We start from the raw sequence: 17,472 nt of genomic DNA, 5'->3' as shown, positions 1-17,472 counted from the left end.
TGGTGACAAAGATGACAATGACGATAATGAAAAGAAATGATGACGACAATGATACGTTAGAGTTTTAACATCAATTAAAGTTTTGTTAACGTATAAGCACAAGAGTTTTACTAGAGGTAAATAATTAAGTGACCAACAACCAATCTTTCTCAAGATCCCAGAGGAGAGCATATAAAGGACTTGGATATCTACAAGAAACGAAGGGCTCCATCTTCATGCATTGCATAGCATCATCAAAAAAATAATAACATGGTGTGATTGCATGTGTTCTAGGCACAAGAGTACAACAGAAAAAATGGGACTTGACCCTATGGAGCATCTGGTTGGATTGGAGAATGAATTAACTGAGTGATTTCACAGCAAATCTGACTGATTTCAGCTCATCTGTATTTGTGTCCGTGTCCCTTGCAGGCCAGCTATCATCTCTGTTCGGCCGGCTGGCTGGAAAGTGGGTGGGTTGCCTACCCCACGGCTTATGCCTCCCAGAAATGTGGCTCTGGTGTTGTTGGGATAGTGGATTACGGACCCAGGGTCAACAAGAGTGAAATGTGGGATGTCTTCTGCTATCGGATGAAAGGTAACCAGCTGGAGCTACACTTCAGGCTCCAGGCCAGGCAGGGGCTGGGCCATCCTCAGCCTGACAGCCAATGCACATGGGTGAGCACAGAGGCCCAGGCCCCACCTTGTGTGTCTCTACTCCTCAGATGTCAACTGCACCTGCAAGGAGGGCTATGTGGGAGATGGCTTCTCATGCAGTGGGAACCTACTGCAGGTTCTGATGACCTTCCCCTCGCTCACGAACTTCCTGACGGTAGGATCGAGTCTCCTTGTTTCTGTATTGAGCCTAGAGGGTTGGTTCTGAGCAGCTGTTAAAGGGAGGAGTTCTTAAAGGAAGCTGGAGGCTCACAGCTCACCTCATCTGCATCTGAGGTTTGGCTTTGCCACTCATCTGTTGTCCAGCTTTAAACAGGGGGCTTCCTCCCAGAAGCTCAGTTTTCTCATATGTAAAGTGACAGCACAATGAAGGCACTGTGATCGTTAAATGAGTTGACATGTATGAAGCATATTGACCATGTGAGAAAAATTCCGCATTGATGTTGGCTGGTCTTGTTACCTGTACTTGCATCTAGAGTCTCTACATGGGCTGTGCCTCTTCTGCTTTCATGGGCAGGGTAAGCAGGGTTAGCTAAGTCTACCAGGTGATCACCTAGACAGGCAAAGTAACAGAGAGATAGCCGGCCTTTTGTACCACACTTACTCACATCAATAGTCTCCATGTTATGTCCCATGAAGAGAACACTCCATTTGACTAATCACAGAAACAAGCGAATAATAATTCATGACAGCTAACATTTCCTGAGCTTTACACTTTGCCCTGGGTTCTGGGCTGAGCCCTTTCAAGGCCGTTTCCTTTGGGCAATGGAATAGAAAAGCTCCATGAGAGAAAGAATCTCCCTGCCTTCACTGCCATTGTATCTCCAACATGTCAGACAGACCACCACACTAATAGGTGCCCAACAAATACTTTGTTAGAAGGAATAAATGGTCATGAAAATTTACAGGGTAACTTCTATCATTCCCAATTTTTTAGATGAAGAAATGGAAGCTTAGCAAGGCCAAGGATGTAACTTAATATCCTAGATGGGGCTCAAATCCAAGCCTACCTGGTGTTCAGCCTCCTGTCGTCTTTTATGGGGAAGAACAGAGGCAGCCAGTAGCTGAGCCACTGTCCCTAGCAGAATGGCCAGCGATCCCAGGAGAAGCAGATACTGGCCATGAGTACAGGGCTGGCAGGATCAGAGCAGAAGTGGCACCAAGGACTCCAAAGTGCACATCCTTTTTTTCCAGAGCAGTGGCAGCAGCAGCAGTGGCCATCTAACTGGTGTAAAAATCCAAGTCTCCAGGAATATGCCAAAGACAAATGCTAAAACCAATGTTCCTGCTGCTTGGCTTCTGACAGCATTTCAGAGAAGACAGTATTGGGACAAAATTCCAGTACAGTACTTACCTTCTAGAACCTGGCCTCAGCAGACGTGTCTGTGCAAGGAAAGGGTGGAACTTGGTAGAGCAATTTCTTCACATGTATCTGCTGGACAATACCAGGCAGTGAGGTATAGCAGCAAACAAAATAGTTTTGATCATAAACAGGACAAACAAATACATGGTATCGAGTGCTAGAATGAAAGAAAACGTCAAGCAAGAAAGGGGCAAAAAGGAACAAACACACCCATCAAAGCACAAGGCTCACTGGGCATTGAGAGGAGGCATAGCTTTCATGAGAAGGCATCCAGTGAGCTCTGCTTGTGAACAGAGAAGTCAGCCATGCTGTCAATGGGGGAAGCCCATTCTAGGTAGAAGGACCTGTTCGGACAAAGGACAGAAGGGAGACACTGTCGGGTCTCAATTCCACGTCCGCCCCCCCTTTGTCCCAGGGAGATGCCAAGCCCCCAATTGTGAGGGACAGTCGGCTCCGCTTCTCCTGCCAGCAGGAGAGGCGGAATGTGTCCCTATCGGGCTAAGCCGAGCTGAGGTAGGATGCCGAGACCTCCCCCATCCACCTCACATATCAAGAGCAGACGCGGGACAGAGATTCCGGGGAGCTGGTCCAATGTTCCACCAGTCTCAAAGGGTTTTATTCAAGGGAGGGGTTTATATAACAGTAATGGCAGGCAGGAAGAGGAGGGACTAACTGGGCATTAACGATTGGCTAATGGGCTGTCCATCAGGTGATGCCACGGAACTTCCTCTATGGGCAGAGACCACAGTCCCCCAAGGACCGGGTCTCTGGGTCTCCGCCATTACACACGTGGCTGAGCCAAGAGGCGGGGGCTGCTTTGCTTCTCTTCCAGTTGAAGCCGGAAGATGGGAGTGGCTACCTTCCACACTGCCCCAGGGTGGAGGGAAGGCAGCGTCTCAGGACCGCCCTCTCCTCCACAAAGCCAAGATGAATCCCCAACATCTGCCCCTTTTTTGTTTTTTAAATTAAATTAGCAGGGGATGCTACAAACATATGGCATATGTAGGCATGAGGCAAATGCTGACATAAGATATATATATATATATATATATATATATATATATATATGGGGCGCCTTCCACAAAGGAAGGGGTAGGTAAAGTGGCCATCCATTTGGCTCAGTCCAGAGAAATTGGAATCCCAGTCCATTTCCACGCCATTCAAGATAATGCAGGCATCGTCCCTCTTTTGGCGGTGAGGTGGAAGCAGGTTCAAGCTTTGGCATCTCTGGTAGTTCACAGTAGCTGATAACTTAACACATATGGTTAGTAAAACATTCTTTTTTTTTTTAATAAACATTGAGGCAAAGGCGCTAAACCTTTGCACTTACTTTTTAAAACATTTTTATCATGAAACATTGAGGTTGAGTGTCAAAACCCTCAGCTCCTATTTCCCTCCAATGGGACTATCCCTAACAGCAGGGTGAAAGGCAAAAGGGAGAAACAGTGCAATTCCCTATTTCAGTCCCTGGGCAATATCGCCACAGCAAAAAATCACGCCACGAGAGATGCTCAAGGAAGAGTCTAGAAAGCAAACAGGGAAAGGAATCTGGCTGCCTCCTACCGCTATCACTGTTTTGTGCAGGCAGGTTCCCCATATTCCCTTTGGAAGAGCAGAAGAAATCCAGCATGGTCCTTGTTTTCCTAGAGAAAGCAAGAAGAGGACATTTCTCCAGAGCGAGTGCTCTGGGTTTAGTTTTCCAATCTGGAAAGGCATACAAGGCTCCTTCCCACTGTTTTGGGAAGATTTAAATTTTTTTAAGATATTTAATATAAGTATAGCTATTCTTAATTAGTCATGGGGGCTGCTCCCCCTCTTTTGTTTTTGTTTTTTTTTTTAAATTATGACACAGGAGGGCACCAGGCAGGGATTATGGGTGAAGGTCTTTTCTTCTGGAGCTACTTTCTGCTGAAAGGGGGCGAAGTGGTCAAGGGCCCCTGATCTGTCATATGGCCTGGTACCGTCCAGTGAGGCTGGCAAAAGTTCTTATCATTACCACAAGAATGGCATGGCCATCAGGACCAATGGGTGCCATGGTCTCCTCTGGCCAACTCCTGCATCTTGGGCATACCCAGAAGTTCCTAGGGCTGGGGCCTCCAGGTTCCAGGTCTGTGTTAGGGCGACAGCTATGAACAGGAAGTTCCCAGGTGGTGATCTCAGCAAGAGATGTTATTCTATTAAAAGAGACTTTTGAAAAGGTCCGGCAAAAGACTGATAAGTTTATAGGGCTAGTTACCATGAATGACACAGAACGTACCCTGGGCATAAGCCAGAAAAGTTCCATTTGGAGGATAAACCCAATTGTGGTCAATTACAAAGAAGGAAGAATAACTGAATAAAGTGTTTAGTGACAGAGAACCGGTTTGGAGTAGCCAGTCAGAGGCAAATATATATATATATATATATATATATATATATATATATATATATATATATATACATCTGGCAGAAAAAAAGGAAAATGGACAGGTATTATTTCTTTTGATTTCCCGGCTTTGATCAGTTTTGAAAGGGCGAGACAAGGCAACTCCGTTTAGGATATGACACCATTCTCTTCTCACTCCACTCCACATCCCTGTCTCCTGGACTGGCTGAGTCCCAGGAGTTCAGGTGCTTGTTGCTGGGATGGCATGCTCCCATCTGCATCCACGGGGCTTGAACTCAGGGCCTGAGCTCTGTCCCTGAGTACTTCTGCTCGAGGCTAGTGCTCTACCACTTGAGTCATGGTGCCACTTTCAGCCTTTTGCTGGTTCTCTTGAGCCAAGCTCTCAGTCTGGCTCTTTGTTGGTTAACTGGGAGATGGAGTTTTAGAGAGATTTTCTTTTGCCTGGACTGGCTTTGAACTGTAACCAAGGAGTCTTCGTCAAAGGCCCTTTTGATGTCCAATTAGCAACAAGGAAAGCAACAGAAATAACCCATTTGTAACTTGTTGAAAATTGACCAACACTGTCAGAGTTTTATCATAACACTTAGAGAACAGTAGACTAAATGAGATCTATGTGCCATCAAATTAAATCATCATTAACCTTACTGGAAAGTGGAAGAGAACACAAATGAACAACAGAGGGCAGAGGGTTAAAATAATGTGAAAGTGGCTGTGTCTTTTATCCCAAATCAGCAGGCTTTGTCAGCCATGTGTGGTGGAGTCAGGCAGGAGAGATCTGGGCAAGGCTGCAGTAGCATCTCAGAGAGTCCTCTGGATAAGGCTGTCACATCTCCTTTTGGGTTGCCTGCAAATTCTACACAGACTGGTTAAAGACATTTGAAATTTCCCAGTATTCCCTGGTTGCTTACTCTGTCATGATAGGCCTGCTATAAGCCTAACTCTAACCTTGGGAGGGGGTGGGGCAGAGCCAGAGCAGGAGCACTCTAAGCCTGTCAAGATCTTCACAGGACTCCTAGATTCCCTGAGCAGTTTTCCATGAAAGAGAGAGAATAATGAATCACTAGTAGTAAAACCAGGCAGTTTTGGAGCAGACTGTGGAGGCAGCTTCCTGTAGCCATGAACCACCACAGTCCACGCAGAATAATACACATGTTGGACCTGTATCCTAGGAAGCAAAATGTTAATTTTGGGTCAGGAAAATTTAGGTTAATAGTTACATTTGTATAAAACAATTTCGATTCCTTGATCTTAAGAGTTTATGAGAGCACAGGAGAGAAAAATGGGAAAGTAAAATCTTAATTTATACCAAAGAATTGTCAGGATTAGATGTACACTTGACTTTTAACATACTGGATATAAAGAATAACACACTGGTTTTACATCATTGTACTTATACCACATGCTGCATATTTGAACTCTTTGGAGTTTTTCTTAGACACATTTGCTTGCACCCAAACATGACCAGTTTGGGTTGAAAACCTATTTTGTTTTGCCTTTAAGTTTTACCAACAGACACACAGACATACAGACACACAGACAATGCATATAAACTTTTAGTGCTCTTAAAATTGTTTTTTTGGATTGGCCATTTAAGTTTTCTGGAATTCCAGTGGCAAATGGTATTATTTTGCCCATAATAGAACCACGTGGTTGAATAAAAAGGCAAGAGAAATCTTTTCTAGGAAGTAAAAACTTTCACAGTTTATCTGGCAAGGAAGTGAAGAAGCCACATTTAGAAAAAAAGAACCAGCTTGGAGACAGGGCATGAAAAAACACAGACACATGGGGCGGCTTAATACAGCTGGATATCTTTAAGCCGCCCTGCCCAGCCCAGGGGAGTCTGGCACGCCAATCACCGGGGCTAAGGTGCACCTGGGATGACTCGGCCCCGCCACTCCCCGCCAGGACCGGGCACACGAACCCTGCACAGCAGCGGCCACGGCGGGCCAGGGCCCAGAAGCGTGGGGAGGGAGCAGTGGCGCGTCGGGTGGGAATCCCGCCCGCCACCGCCACTGCCATGTCCCCGGAGCCCAGCACATGCCGCCGCTCGCAAACCCAAGCAGGGGCCCCGGCCCAGGTGGCCGCAAATGCCCTGTGCTCTGCCGCCACCCGAGGCCGCAGGGAGCCCAGATCGACCTCCGCGCACACCCCGTGACCCGTTCGCAGATTGGGACCTGGAAACGCCAGGTGGGAGGGGGCTCCCGGGCAGGACGGCGGCATCCGCTCCGGGCACCACAGCCACCTGCGCACCCCTGCTGCGCCTCCATGGGAGGCGCGCTCCACTCTACCCCGCCCAGCACGAAGCCGCCATGGCAGGACGGCTCTTTCCAGCGCCACGTCGTGGGACTCGCGAAGCCGTGCAAGCCCATCCCCCCAAGTGCAGCAGTACGTCTCACTGACTTTGAGTTTGCCCCATATGGATGGGCACGTCCTACCCCTGAAACCCGAAGTACTCAGTGTAGCCTGTGGGGTTATTAAACCCCGAAATCGCCAGCCGTGCGTTCGTTTGCTCCGCGACTGGGCGCCACTTATGTCAGGCCTCAATTCCACGTCCCCCCCTTTTTTCCCGGGGAGACGCCAAGCCCCCAATTGTGAGAGACAATCGGCTCCGCTTCTCCCGCCAGCAGGAGAGGCGGAATGTGTCCCTATCGGGCTAAGCCGAGCTGAGGTAGGATGCCGAGACCTCCCCCTGTCCCTCTCATGTATCAAGAACAGATACAGGACAGAGATTCCGGGGAGCCGGTCCGATGTTCCACCAGTCTCAAAGGGTTTTATTCAAGGGAGGGGTTTCGGCAGGAAGAGGAGGGACTAACTGGGTATTAATGATTGGCTAATGGACTGTCCATCAGGTGATGCCACGGAACTTCCTCTATGGGCAGAGACCACAGCCCCCCAAGGACCGGGTCTCTGGGTCTCCACCATTACACACGTGGCCGAGCCAAGAGGTGGGGGCTGCTTTGCTTCTCTTCCAGTTGAAGCCGGAAGATGGGAGTGGCTACCTTCCACACTGCCCCAGGGTGGGAGGGAAGGCAGCGTCTCAGGACCACCCTCTCCCCCTCAAAGCCAAGCTGAATCCCCAACAAGACATGAGCTGGGTCAGTTTGCAAAGCAGCAAAGAAGCTAGGATGTTGCGGCAGAGAGAATGAGAGAGAGGCCCACAGAGCCAACAGCCAAAGGTTTGAAGCCTTGGGAGGGAGAACTTGTCACATTTCCCCTGAGTGAAGTAGGGGTTTGACTGACTTGCTGCTAGGCTGATTATGGTTGAGGACCATAGGATTCTTTGAGGAAAGGAAAAGGCCTCCTAAAACGTGCCCAGGAGACAGTAAGGAGAAACAGCAAAGAAGCAGCAGCTAGAGTTGAGGCTAAAATCATAAAGATTCCCCTGAGCCTTTCCAGACACCTGTCAGGAGTAAGCTATGTGAGAAACATAAACAAACATACTTGTATCTTCTCACCTTGTCAGAACATATTGAATAACAAGAAATTCACATGTGAAGTCAATTTTGCCGGCTTCATTTCACCAAGTACTACTTTTTTCACTTGGTTTCAGGGCCATTGGCCAACACAGTTTCTTCTATTTCCATGTAAGCGTTAATATTAACTCTCAGATCACATATTTTACTTTATACAAGGACACGTAAGTGACAGAATGCCTGGGAAAGGGCTGAGGCAGCTGCAGGGTTCAAAAGAGTCTTATGGAAGGCAAGAGCTGAGAGCTGATACTGATACAGGGGGCTAGAACATAATGAAGCCGATGGCAGAGCTGATCTGATCCTGACTGCCACAGCCAGAGCTGCTTCCATGTATGAAGCTGGTTCTAGTGCAGAACTGACTCCAGTGGGTCCTGTTAAGTAGGAGTAATGGCGGGGGGGGGGGGGGGAAGGGGAATGGGGAATGGATCATACTGAGCTGAAATCCCAAGGACAGAGCTAGAGCTGGGAGTCAAACCCATGATCTGATGGCAGCTCCTGGATGTCTCTGTAACCCAGTGTTAGGTGCTCTAGGAGTGTGACTAAGGAGCGTTAGAACCTTTTAGATGCTCCAGGTGAGAAAGGGCCTGGTGTGCGTGCTCGATAATCTCACCACGTGATTTTCCTGAGAATGATTTTGATATGCCCAGGTGTTGATATGCTGTTTATAGGTGGTAATATCTTATTTGCATAAATAAGTCAGTTACAGTTCACACTGGACAGAGGGAGGCTGTTTACTGGCACAAACAAGATATAAAGTCATTCTGCCTCCGCCATTGCACTCAAAATGAAGCAAACTGCTATTTCTTAAAGCGGCGTCACTGAGCACAAGGCACAGCCTGAAAACAATTGATCTCATCTCCACTTTACCCCAGTTCACACACTGGGGCTGGTCTAGCTGACAGCTTCCTTCCTTCTCTCCAGAAAGTGCTGGCTTACTCCAACAGCTCAGCCCAAGGCCAGGCATTTCTGAAACACCTGACGGACCTATCCCACCACAGTACCCTCTTTGTACCACAAAACAGCGGGCTGCAGGAAAACGAGGTGAGTCATGTCCACTGGTGTCCACACTTCACATAGGAATGAGTTCCCATCGCCACAACAATGCTGCGTCACAAACAACCACCGAATAAAGTGGCCACACAGTTACATCATTCACACATCTGCTAACCTGCACTTCTGGTCTTGGAATATTTCAGTCTGAGACTAGGCATCCAAATGTAGTCTTGGTGGGTCAGAGTCCCAGCAGGCTAGCCCAGGCACCTTCTCTTGGCTATGCCACTAAGAGTGGCAAAAACAAACTTAATCCCACTAGTACTTTTCAACTTTGCTAACATGCAGCTGGCCCACAGGTCACATGACTAAGTCAAAGTCAGAGTCAGATGGGTAAGCAAGGGAGGTAGAGCAAGGCAGAAGAATGCATGGGGGAAATTATTAGAATGCAGACAAGAATGTGTTGTATAGGATCTGGCTTAGCTGTAGAGTGCTTGCCTGGCATGCATGAAGCCCTGGGTTTGATTCCTCAGTATTACATAAACAGGAAAAGCCAGACAAGGCGCTGTGGCTCAAGTGGTAGAGTGCTAGCCTTGAGCAAAACGTAACTTAGGGACAATGCTCAGGCCCTGAGTTCAAGCCCCAGGACTGGGAAAAAAATGTATATGCCACAGAACTGAGGAAAAATAAGGGCAAAGGTAGATCAAAGGTGATGGGAGGATGAAAATGTTGAAGGGATGACACAGATCCAGATGCATTGTATACCTAAATTGCTTTGTTACATGGCAGAAATTGAAGACATAATCTAAGAGGAGGGGTGGGTGAGAATGTTAACGGGGTGACATTGATCAAAAGGCACTGTAGTCATACACTGCTCTGTTGAATGACAAATCCTTTGTACATTTATTCAAAGAAAATAAGAACATATATATATATATATTTTTTTTTTAAGTGACCCAGAGTAGGCAGCAGAGTTGTGTAGGCAGGGGAAAAGAATGAAAGGGTAAAGAACTTGGGTCACTGATGCTGTCAGCTCACTTATACCAACCTTGAGGATGCGGCAGACGGAAGAGCACTGATTCAAACTTCCCCAGCGAACTACCTGAAGGCTTTGTCAGCCCCAGGCTCTAGCCAGCCATCTGAGGGTCTGTCTGCCTGGCACTCAGCCCACTCTTCCTAGGGGACCACCAAAAAGCTTTGCTTTAGACCGTAGGGATGACCCCTACATCCATGCTAGAGAGGAGCTTTTGCAGAGCATAACAATGAAACACCCAAGAAAAACCTGTTATTTTCCTGATATTTGTTCAGCCTCAAAAAAAAAATTCTTATGTTTCTCCTGGCCTCTCAGACCCTGTCTGGACGGGACATCGAGCACCACTTGGCGAATGTCAATATCTCATTTTACGATGACCTTGTCAATGGGACCATCCTGCAGACAAGGTTGGGAAGCCAGCTACTCATCACTACCAGCCAGGACCAGCTCCAACAGGTAGAAATCTTCTTGGCTATGTCATAAGCAAGCTATATCAGAAACAGACACATGTGTGTCCTTCCAGTTCATTGGCTAACAATAAATTCACTAGCTATGTCAAATTCATTGGCTTCAATTGACCCAAGTGCTCCTGACTTCACTTGGTATTTGTGGCCACTGGTAAAGACAGACTTTTCTATTTACATTTTAATTCAAGATATGAACTCTCAGATCACACATCCTGGGTCATATAATCATATATAAGGTTACAGAAAGACTCTCCTGCCCAGGCTAGCATGCTAGGGCTGCCCTGTGGAAGTCTAACCTAGAGTCACTCGTGGCTGGTCTTAGATCAAAGCATGCCAACACTAGAAGTAACAGCTGGTCAGCATGTATACCATCTGTGTTGCCACTGTATTAGAGTCATTTATGGCACAGCAATGTTGTAGAGACAGATTTTTTTTGGTGCTGTTACTGGGACTTGAACTCTGGGCCTAGCTGCTTTTAGCATTTTCACTCAAGGCTGGCACTCTGCCACTTGAACCACAACCCTACTTCCTTTTGTTGTTGTTAGTTAACTGAAAATGACAATTGCATGGACGTGCCTGTTGGAGCTGGCTATGAACTGTAATCCTCTGATCTCAGGCTTCTGAGTAGCTAGGATTACAAAGGGGGAGCCACTGGTGCCATTGCTAGATAATTTATTCTAGTCTGAAGTATAGGTACCAGTGACTAAACCATAAAAAGTTAAAGCAGTTGCAGGGCTCTAAGGAGCCTTACTGAAGGCAAGAATATAGAGTGTTGATACAGGTGGCTACATATCAACATAACAAACTGGGTCATGGGGCGGCCCTGGCACAAAGCTACAAACGTGCAGAGCCAGTGTTGGGCTCATTAGCCTCTCCCAGCTCGGGTACTTACTTCTTTCTTTCCACACTCCCTTTCATGCCCTCTCCCCTAGTCATCCGACCCGCAGATAAGCTAGGGTGAAGCGGGGGAGTCAGCACCGACCTGTCGCGCACGAGGCCTGGCCGAGAATGTATGCCCGTCTCCTTACCAATAGACGAAAGTCTGACGTACACATGCCTCGGGGTTAGCTTCTTAGAGCAAACTAACTTTATTGAGACAAGGACAACGGGAGATGATTCCGAGGGGAGGGGTTTGGCCAGGATGTCGATAGGCTGAAAGGTATCACCTGACCCCCAAGAGCTATCGTCACTCGAGCGCGCCGAGCCAGGGCGGGGTTGGTAGGCGCCAGGCTGGCTATAGGGTTGGGGGGCTGTTTGCCGAGCCGGTTTCTCTGGATTCCGGTCCAGAGAGGGAAGCCGGGCTGCTTTCCCCAGGGCTGGGGGAGGGGCATCAAGCCCCTTCCATCAAGGTGAAAGACTGATCCCAACAAGCCAGTTCTAGGCACAAACCTAGTTCCAAATGGCCATTCCAGTGGGCTGCCATCCACCAGGGGACCAAGCTGAGCTGAAGCCCTAGGGACAGCTTTGGGAGTTTGTCCCCTGCTGATCCCATCTGATGATGGGCTGTGGATGTCTCTGGATCCCTGCTGGGTGCTGCTCTGGGTGAGTTTTCCATAGGCAGTAATATCTTATTTGCATAAATAAGTCATTTATCAGTCCATGCTTCGTGGATTGTATGGGACAGATGGTGGTTGTTTATTTGCATAAAAAAGATGTAAAGCCATTCTACCTTGCATTTGAAATGAAGCAAACTGCTGTTTTGTAAAGTAGAGTCACTGAGCCCAAGGCAGTACCTGAAAGCTCTTCTTCTACACAATATGGAGTTGTTTGGCAAGGTACAACATGCCATATGGTTGTGCCTCCACATGGTTTATTGGGAAAACAACCTGCATGTAAGACAATCAAAGGCCCTGGCATGCACTTGGTGCCTAATGGAAGGCAACTGTTATATGAGGGTACACTCTAAATGCATAGGTAGGAGATGGTATTAGTGCACACCATTGCATACCATAATGGCAAACAGGCCCTACACCTTGGCAAGGAGCCCAGCCTCCAAAGCTGAGGATGAGAAGTGAGAAATGAAACCACTGCAAAGCTGTTTGTTCTCTAGCTCTGTTTCCGTCAGTTTATCACTCTATCCCAGACATTGACAGGAGAGCAATCAAATGATATGAATTCATGTGTCTGCCACTTGTTAGCTAGAAGAACTAAAACATTTATCTAACTTCTCTGTGCTCATCTGATAAGTGGAAATTGTGGTGAAGATGTTAATGACGGTGGAGGTGATCGTGGTATTGTTGGCCAGGGAAACCTTCCTTCTATCCTCTTAAAGTCCATGGCTATGTCTTAATATTATACTAGCATAAGAAAAATCCACAGTAGAAAAAGTGTACAAAATCTACTTAGTATTTTATATGTATAAGGGCATCCTGATACACATAAGAAGATCCTAAGAAGCAGTTAAGACTGAGAGTTTAAATACTTTTTTTTTTTGTCAGTCATGGGGATTAGACTCAAGGCCTGGGCACTGTCTGTGAGCTCTTTTTGCTCAAGGCTAATGCTCTATCACTTTAAGCCTCAGTGCCAGTTCTGGTTTTCTGGTGGTTAATTGGAGAAAAGAGCCACATGGACTTTCCTGTCCAGGCTGGTTTTGAACCCCGATACTCAGATCTCAGCCTCCTGAGTAGCTAGGATTATAGGTATGAGCCACCAGCTCCCAGAAAGTTTAAATACTTTTCAAACAAATGAACAACCAAAAAGAATGTGTGAAGAAGGTACAAAATAAAGTAGTTTTGGCTAAGAGCAACTTGTGGAACCATAACTAGGAAGTCACAGTAAAAACCAATGGTTTGTACAGACAGATTTGGACATCAGCTCTCAAGTCACTGGTGATAAGAATGTTCTACTCTTCCTGCAAGAGGGAGGGAGGGCCCCTCGTGCTTAGTAAATCCTATGACCTGCTTTTAGATAGAAAGGAGGAGGTCAGAAGCCATCCCTAAATCTTTTATTCCTTGAGTGCCTTCAACCAGAAAAAAAAAATCAATACGGCTAACATACATTTTCAAGTGGCATCTCTGAACCCCTTCACATAGTGGTAGTGGTGGTGATACCAATGATAGTGATGGTGATGCCGGTGATTATGATCATGATGACTGTGTGGATGATGTTAACAATGATGGTGATGACAGTGGTGATCATGGTGAAGATGGTGGTGGTAACTATGACGACAATGATGGGGATGACAGTGATGATAATGGCTATGGTGGTGATGACAGTGATAAACAGGAGATACTGAGTGATGATGACTGGGATGATAGAGTGATAATGAGGTGATAATGAGGTGATAATGACTGGGGTGAGGGGTACCACTTACTATCTGGGTGGTCCTGAGCTCACCATGTTTCTTCTAGCAGCTTATCTGTGATACAAGAGGGTTGCAGCAATGAGGTCTCTGGCGCCCTTAGATCAGCTTGTTGGAGGTACAAGAAGAACCAGCATGATCTGGGATGGGTAGACAGTGAAGACAAGATTGATATCTAGGCCTCCAGGAAGCCAAAAAGAAGGGCTGCCATGGTGGGGAAAAGGCCAGGATAGTCACACATCTGTAGCAACTCCCTTTTCATTTCCCTAGGAGACCCGGTTTGTGGATGGAAGAACCATTTTGCAGTGGGATATCTTTGCCTCCAATGGGATTATCCATGTCATTTCCAAGCCTTTAAAAGCACCACCTGCCCCAGCGGTGAGTATCTGGGGTTCATTATTAGGGGCCAGGAAGAGCCCAATATCTACCTGCTGCTGGAAGCCTTCTCTGCCAGCTCCCTCCTATTGAGATCAGAGAAGCCTCCCACCCCATCCACCTCCCTCGGTGGGAGCTGGCTTTCAGGAGGTTCATCCCTGCGTCATCTAATCCCTGACATCACAGACCAACAACAGGGCCCCTGCCACCACTTGTGTCTGTTGAATGTCAGGGGAAGGAGGAGCCAAAGGAGGGACCACCAGGAGCCAAAGGAGCTCTGCTTTGGCCTCTCCACTCTGCAGTATCTCTGAGTTCCACTTTCCTCATCAACAACACTGGGGTTTCAAGGAGAACTGAGTCATAAACTATGAAATTCAAGTTTCTGACACATAGGAAATGCTTATAGAAGTTGGCTGTCACTGTTGTTCATATTCTAATTGCTTCCCAGAAGCAGGAGGGAGGGGTAAGCTGCCACCTGCTGGAAGGCTCCATAGCATAGTAGTTAGGCACATAAGCGCCGAAGCCCGCCTGAGGCCTGTGTAATACTGGGCATGTGCTTAACCTCTCTGTGCCCCAGTTCATTGCTCATATGTGAACAATAGTAATTGGCTTATCTTTGAACTCCTATAACACTTAAATGGGGCTTTTCATTTAAGGGGTTTAGAACAGACTGTCGGTAATAAGAGAGGGGCTGGATACATATTACCTCACCATCATTTTTTTCTCTCAATTACTCCAAGATATCTGAGATCAGCAAGAGTGGGTGAACTCCATACGTGCACCTCTCTGGAAGAATCCTCTTCCACACTGACCCCTCTCTTTTCTGCATTCAGACTTCAGCTCACCCGGGCTTGGGAACGGGGATTTTCTTCGCCATCATCCTGGTCACTGCAGCCATTGTTCTGGCTGCCTATTCCTACTTTCGGCTAAACCGGAGAACAATTGGCTTCCAGCATTTTGAGGTGAGAATGGTGGGGACACCATCACAGCTGTTGCCTTGGTGCATTTCTGTTACTATCACCGGTAGTAATAGTAACACCGGGATTTAGATTCACGGTTCTGGTGGGAGTCTAGCAAGTCCAAGAGCTGGGAGTCTGCATCTTCTCAGCTGCCGGTGAGGGCCTTGTGCTGCTTCCTTCAGCCCAGGAGGAAAGCTGAGAAAGAAGCCATAAAGCAGGGATACCTCCCTTTACAACACCCCACCCCCACTGCAGAAACTCATATAGTCCTGCAGAAGTCAGAAGTATTCCAAGGCATTCCCTTCTTTTAACAACGTAACCACGTCTTAAGAAAGAAAGAAAGAAAGAAAGAAAGAAAGAAAGAAAGAAAGAAAGAAAGAAAGAGAGAGAGAGAGAGAGAGAGAGAGAGAGAGAGAGAGAGAAAGAAAGAAAGAAAGAAAGAAAGAAAGAAAGAAAGAAAGAAAGAAAGAAAGAAAGAAAGAAAGAAAGAAAGAAAGAAAAGAAAACCCTTTGTCCCAACAATAGTGATTGCATTTCACAATGGGATCAAGAGGGGACAAACTAGTGGGGTCTGGGCTGCTTCTGATGAGCCAGGCGGTGTCAAGGCCTCACTCAGGAGCTGGTACTTGGTACAACAGCAGAGGCAGCCATTCTGTCCCCATGCTCCTGCCTTCAGGGTGGAGTCTCCACCCCTGAATGACCCACAGTGGCAGCTCCAAGCCTCTCTTCCTGGCTGAGACAGAGTTTGGTGCTGAGTAAGGGCTCCTGGTGGCCTGAGTCCTCCAGTCTCTGTGCCAGGGGTTTGGCTTGAGACAGATTCGCCATGGAGTCCCTTGGAGTGACCATTCACCTCAGGAGTCCACTCTCCTGGGAAGGTTCTCCAGCCAAGTGCCCACCCGGATGGACTTGTGCCTCAGGACCTGTCCTGAGGACTAGGCACAGCCACAGGCCCTCACAGGAAACAGGCAGAACTTATTCTGCTCTTTTAGCATGGTTGAGTGCCTCTCAGGTGTCAACAGCAGGCTGCTGAGTTGACCATCAAGTGACCTGTGTGTCAGTCACTTTCCATTACTGTGACCAAAAAAAACCAAAAACAAACAAACAAACAACAAAAAAAAAAACCCGAGATCACTACAACTTTGGGAAAAAAAAATACTCACTTTGTCTCCTGATTTCAGAGGTTTCAGTCCACGGTCCCATGGCTTTGGGCCTGTGATGAGGCAATACATCATGGCAGGAGTGCATGGTAGGAAAGCTGCTGCTCACCTCATGGTGACTGGAAGCAAAAAGGGAGAGAGAGGAAGAGGCAGGGCCAAGGCTCCAATATCTCCCTCAAGGACCCAGTCCCAATGACTGAACTTCCTCCTCCCAGGAGTACCATGGACTAAGGTCTAAGCCTAAATAAATGCATGGGCAGAGATGGAAATAGAAGGATCACAGTCCCAGGCCAGACTGGGCAAATGCTTAAGACCCTATACGGAAGAAAAGAAAGAAAGAAAAAAAAGAAAAAGGGAATGGCATGAATTGATAGAGCACTTGCCTAGCAAGTATGAGGCTCTGAGTTCAAATGCCAGTACACAAAAAAACAAGATTCCCAGAGGCAGAGGGTGGCTTGCTCTATCTACCATCTGAAATGAGACAGCACTGCCTTGGGGCCGGTGCTGGCACTCACCCCTGTGCTTGTCTCTATGAGCAGTCAGAAGAGGACATCAATGTTGCAGCTCTTGGCAAGCAGCAGCCTGAGAATATCTCGAACCCCATGTATGAAAGTGTGACCTCTGAACCCCCAGAGCCTTCTTATGACCCCTTCATGGTGAGTTGACCCTTTCATCTGGGATGGGGTTCAGTTGGGTCCAAAAGCACATCTTCCAGCAAATCTCAGGGTTCTTCTGAGTAGATGGTGGAAGTCTTGCACAATCAAAGTAGAGACTAAGAGCTTCCTGTCCCCAATGTCATATCCAGACAGGGTGTCACCACAAAAAGAAGTGACATTCTTGAGCAGAAATGCTGCTACAAATGCTAACATTTATGAGGTGGTAGGTGCACAACAAAACACAAGGCCTTTTAAGATGGGATCTTCTTTTAGCTATCCTTTTAAAAAAAAAAAAAACACACATAGGTTTTTCCACCTGCTGGCAGACTGCTTCTTGCTTTGGGAATGACTTTTCTTTTTTTTTTTTTTTTTTTTTGGCCAGTCCTGGGCCTTGGACTCAGGGCCCGAGCACTGTCCCTGGCTTCTTCCCGCTCAAGGCTAGCACTCTGCCACTTGAGCCACAGCGCCGCTTCTGGCCGTTTTCTGTATATGTGGTGCTGGGGAATCGAACCTAGGGCCTCGTGTATCCGAGGCAGGCACTCTTGCCACTAGGCTATATCCCCAGCCCGGAATGACTTTTCTTAATGGGGACTTTTCTATCTAGGTGGATGATCTGCTCTGGTCCTTCATAAAATGAGCACTAATTTCTAGAGTTCAT

The 17,472-nt window shown here is 47.3% G+C and overlaps 1 protein-coding gene across 2 annotated transcripts in view; it reads left to right on the top strand.

Moving 5' to 3' along the window:
* Stab2 (stabilin 2) overlaps positions 1–17,472 on the top strand; it is a 128,218-nt gene that overhangs the window by 108,610 nt on the left and 2,136 nt on the right. For both annotated transcript variants that reach the window (XM_048357037.1, XM_048357027.1), the window contains 7 exons: positions 412–577; positions 705–811; positions 8,798–8,917; positions 10,215–10,355; positions 13,938–14,045; positions 14,876–15,004; positions 16,698–16,814. In XM_048357037.1, the coding sequence (XP_048212994.1) occupies positions 412–577; positions 705–811; positions 8,798–8,917; positions 10,215–10,355; positions 13,938–14,045; positions 14,876–15,004; positions 16,698–16,814 (888 nt within the window). The remainder of the gene's footprint in view (positions 1–411; positions 578–704; positions 812–8,797; positions 8,918–10,214; positions 10,356–13,937; positions 14,046–14,875; positions 15,005–16,697; positions 16,815–17,472) is intronic.

Source organism: Perognathus longimembris, chromosome 1 (assembly GCF_023159225.1).
Source record: "Perognathus longimembris pacificus isolate PPM17 chromosome 1, ASM2315922v1, whole genome shotgun sequence".
Taxonomy (NCBI): Eukaryota; Metazoa; Chordata; class Mammalia; order Rodentia; family Heteromyidae; genus Perognathus; species Perognathus longimembris.
The sequence above is the reverse complement of the archived record's forward strand: the minus strand, read 5'-3'. Positions and strand labels throughout refer to the sequence as shown.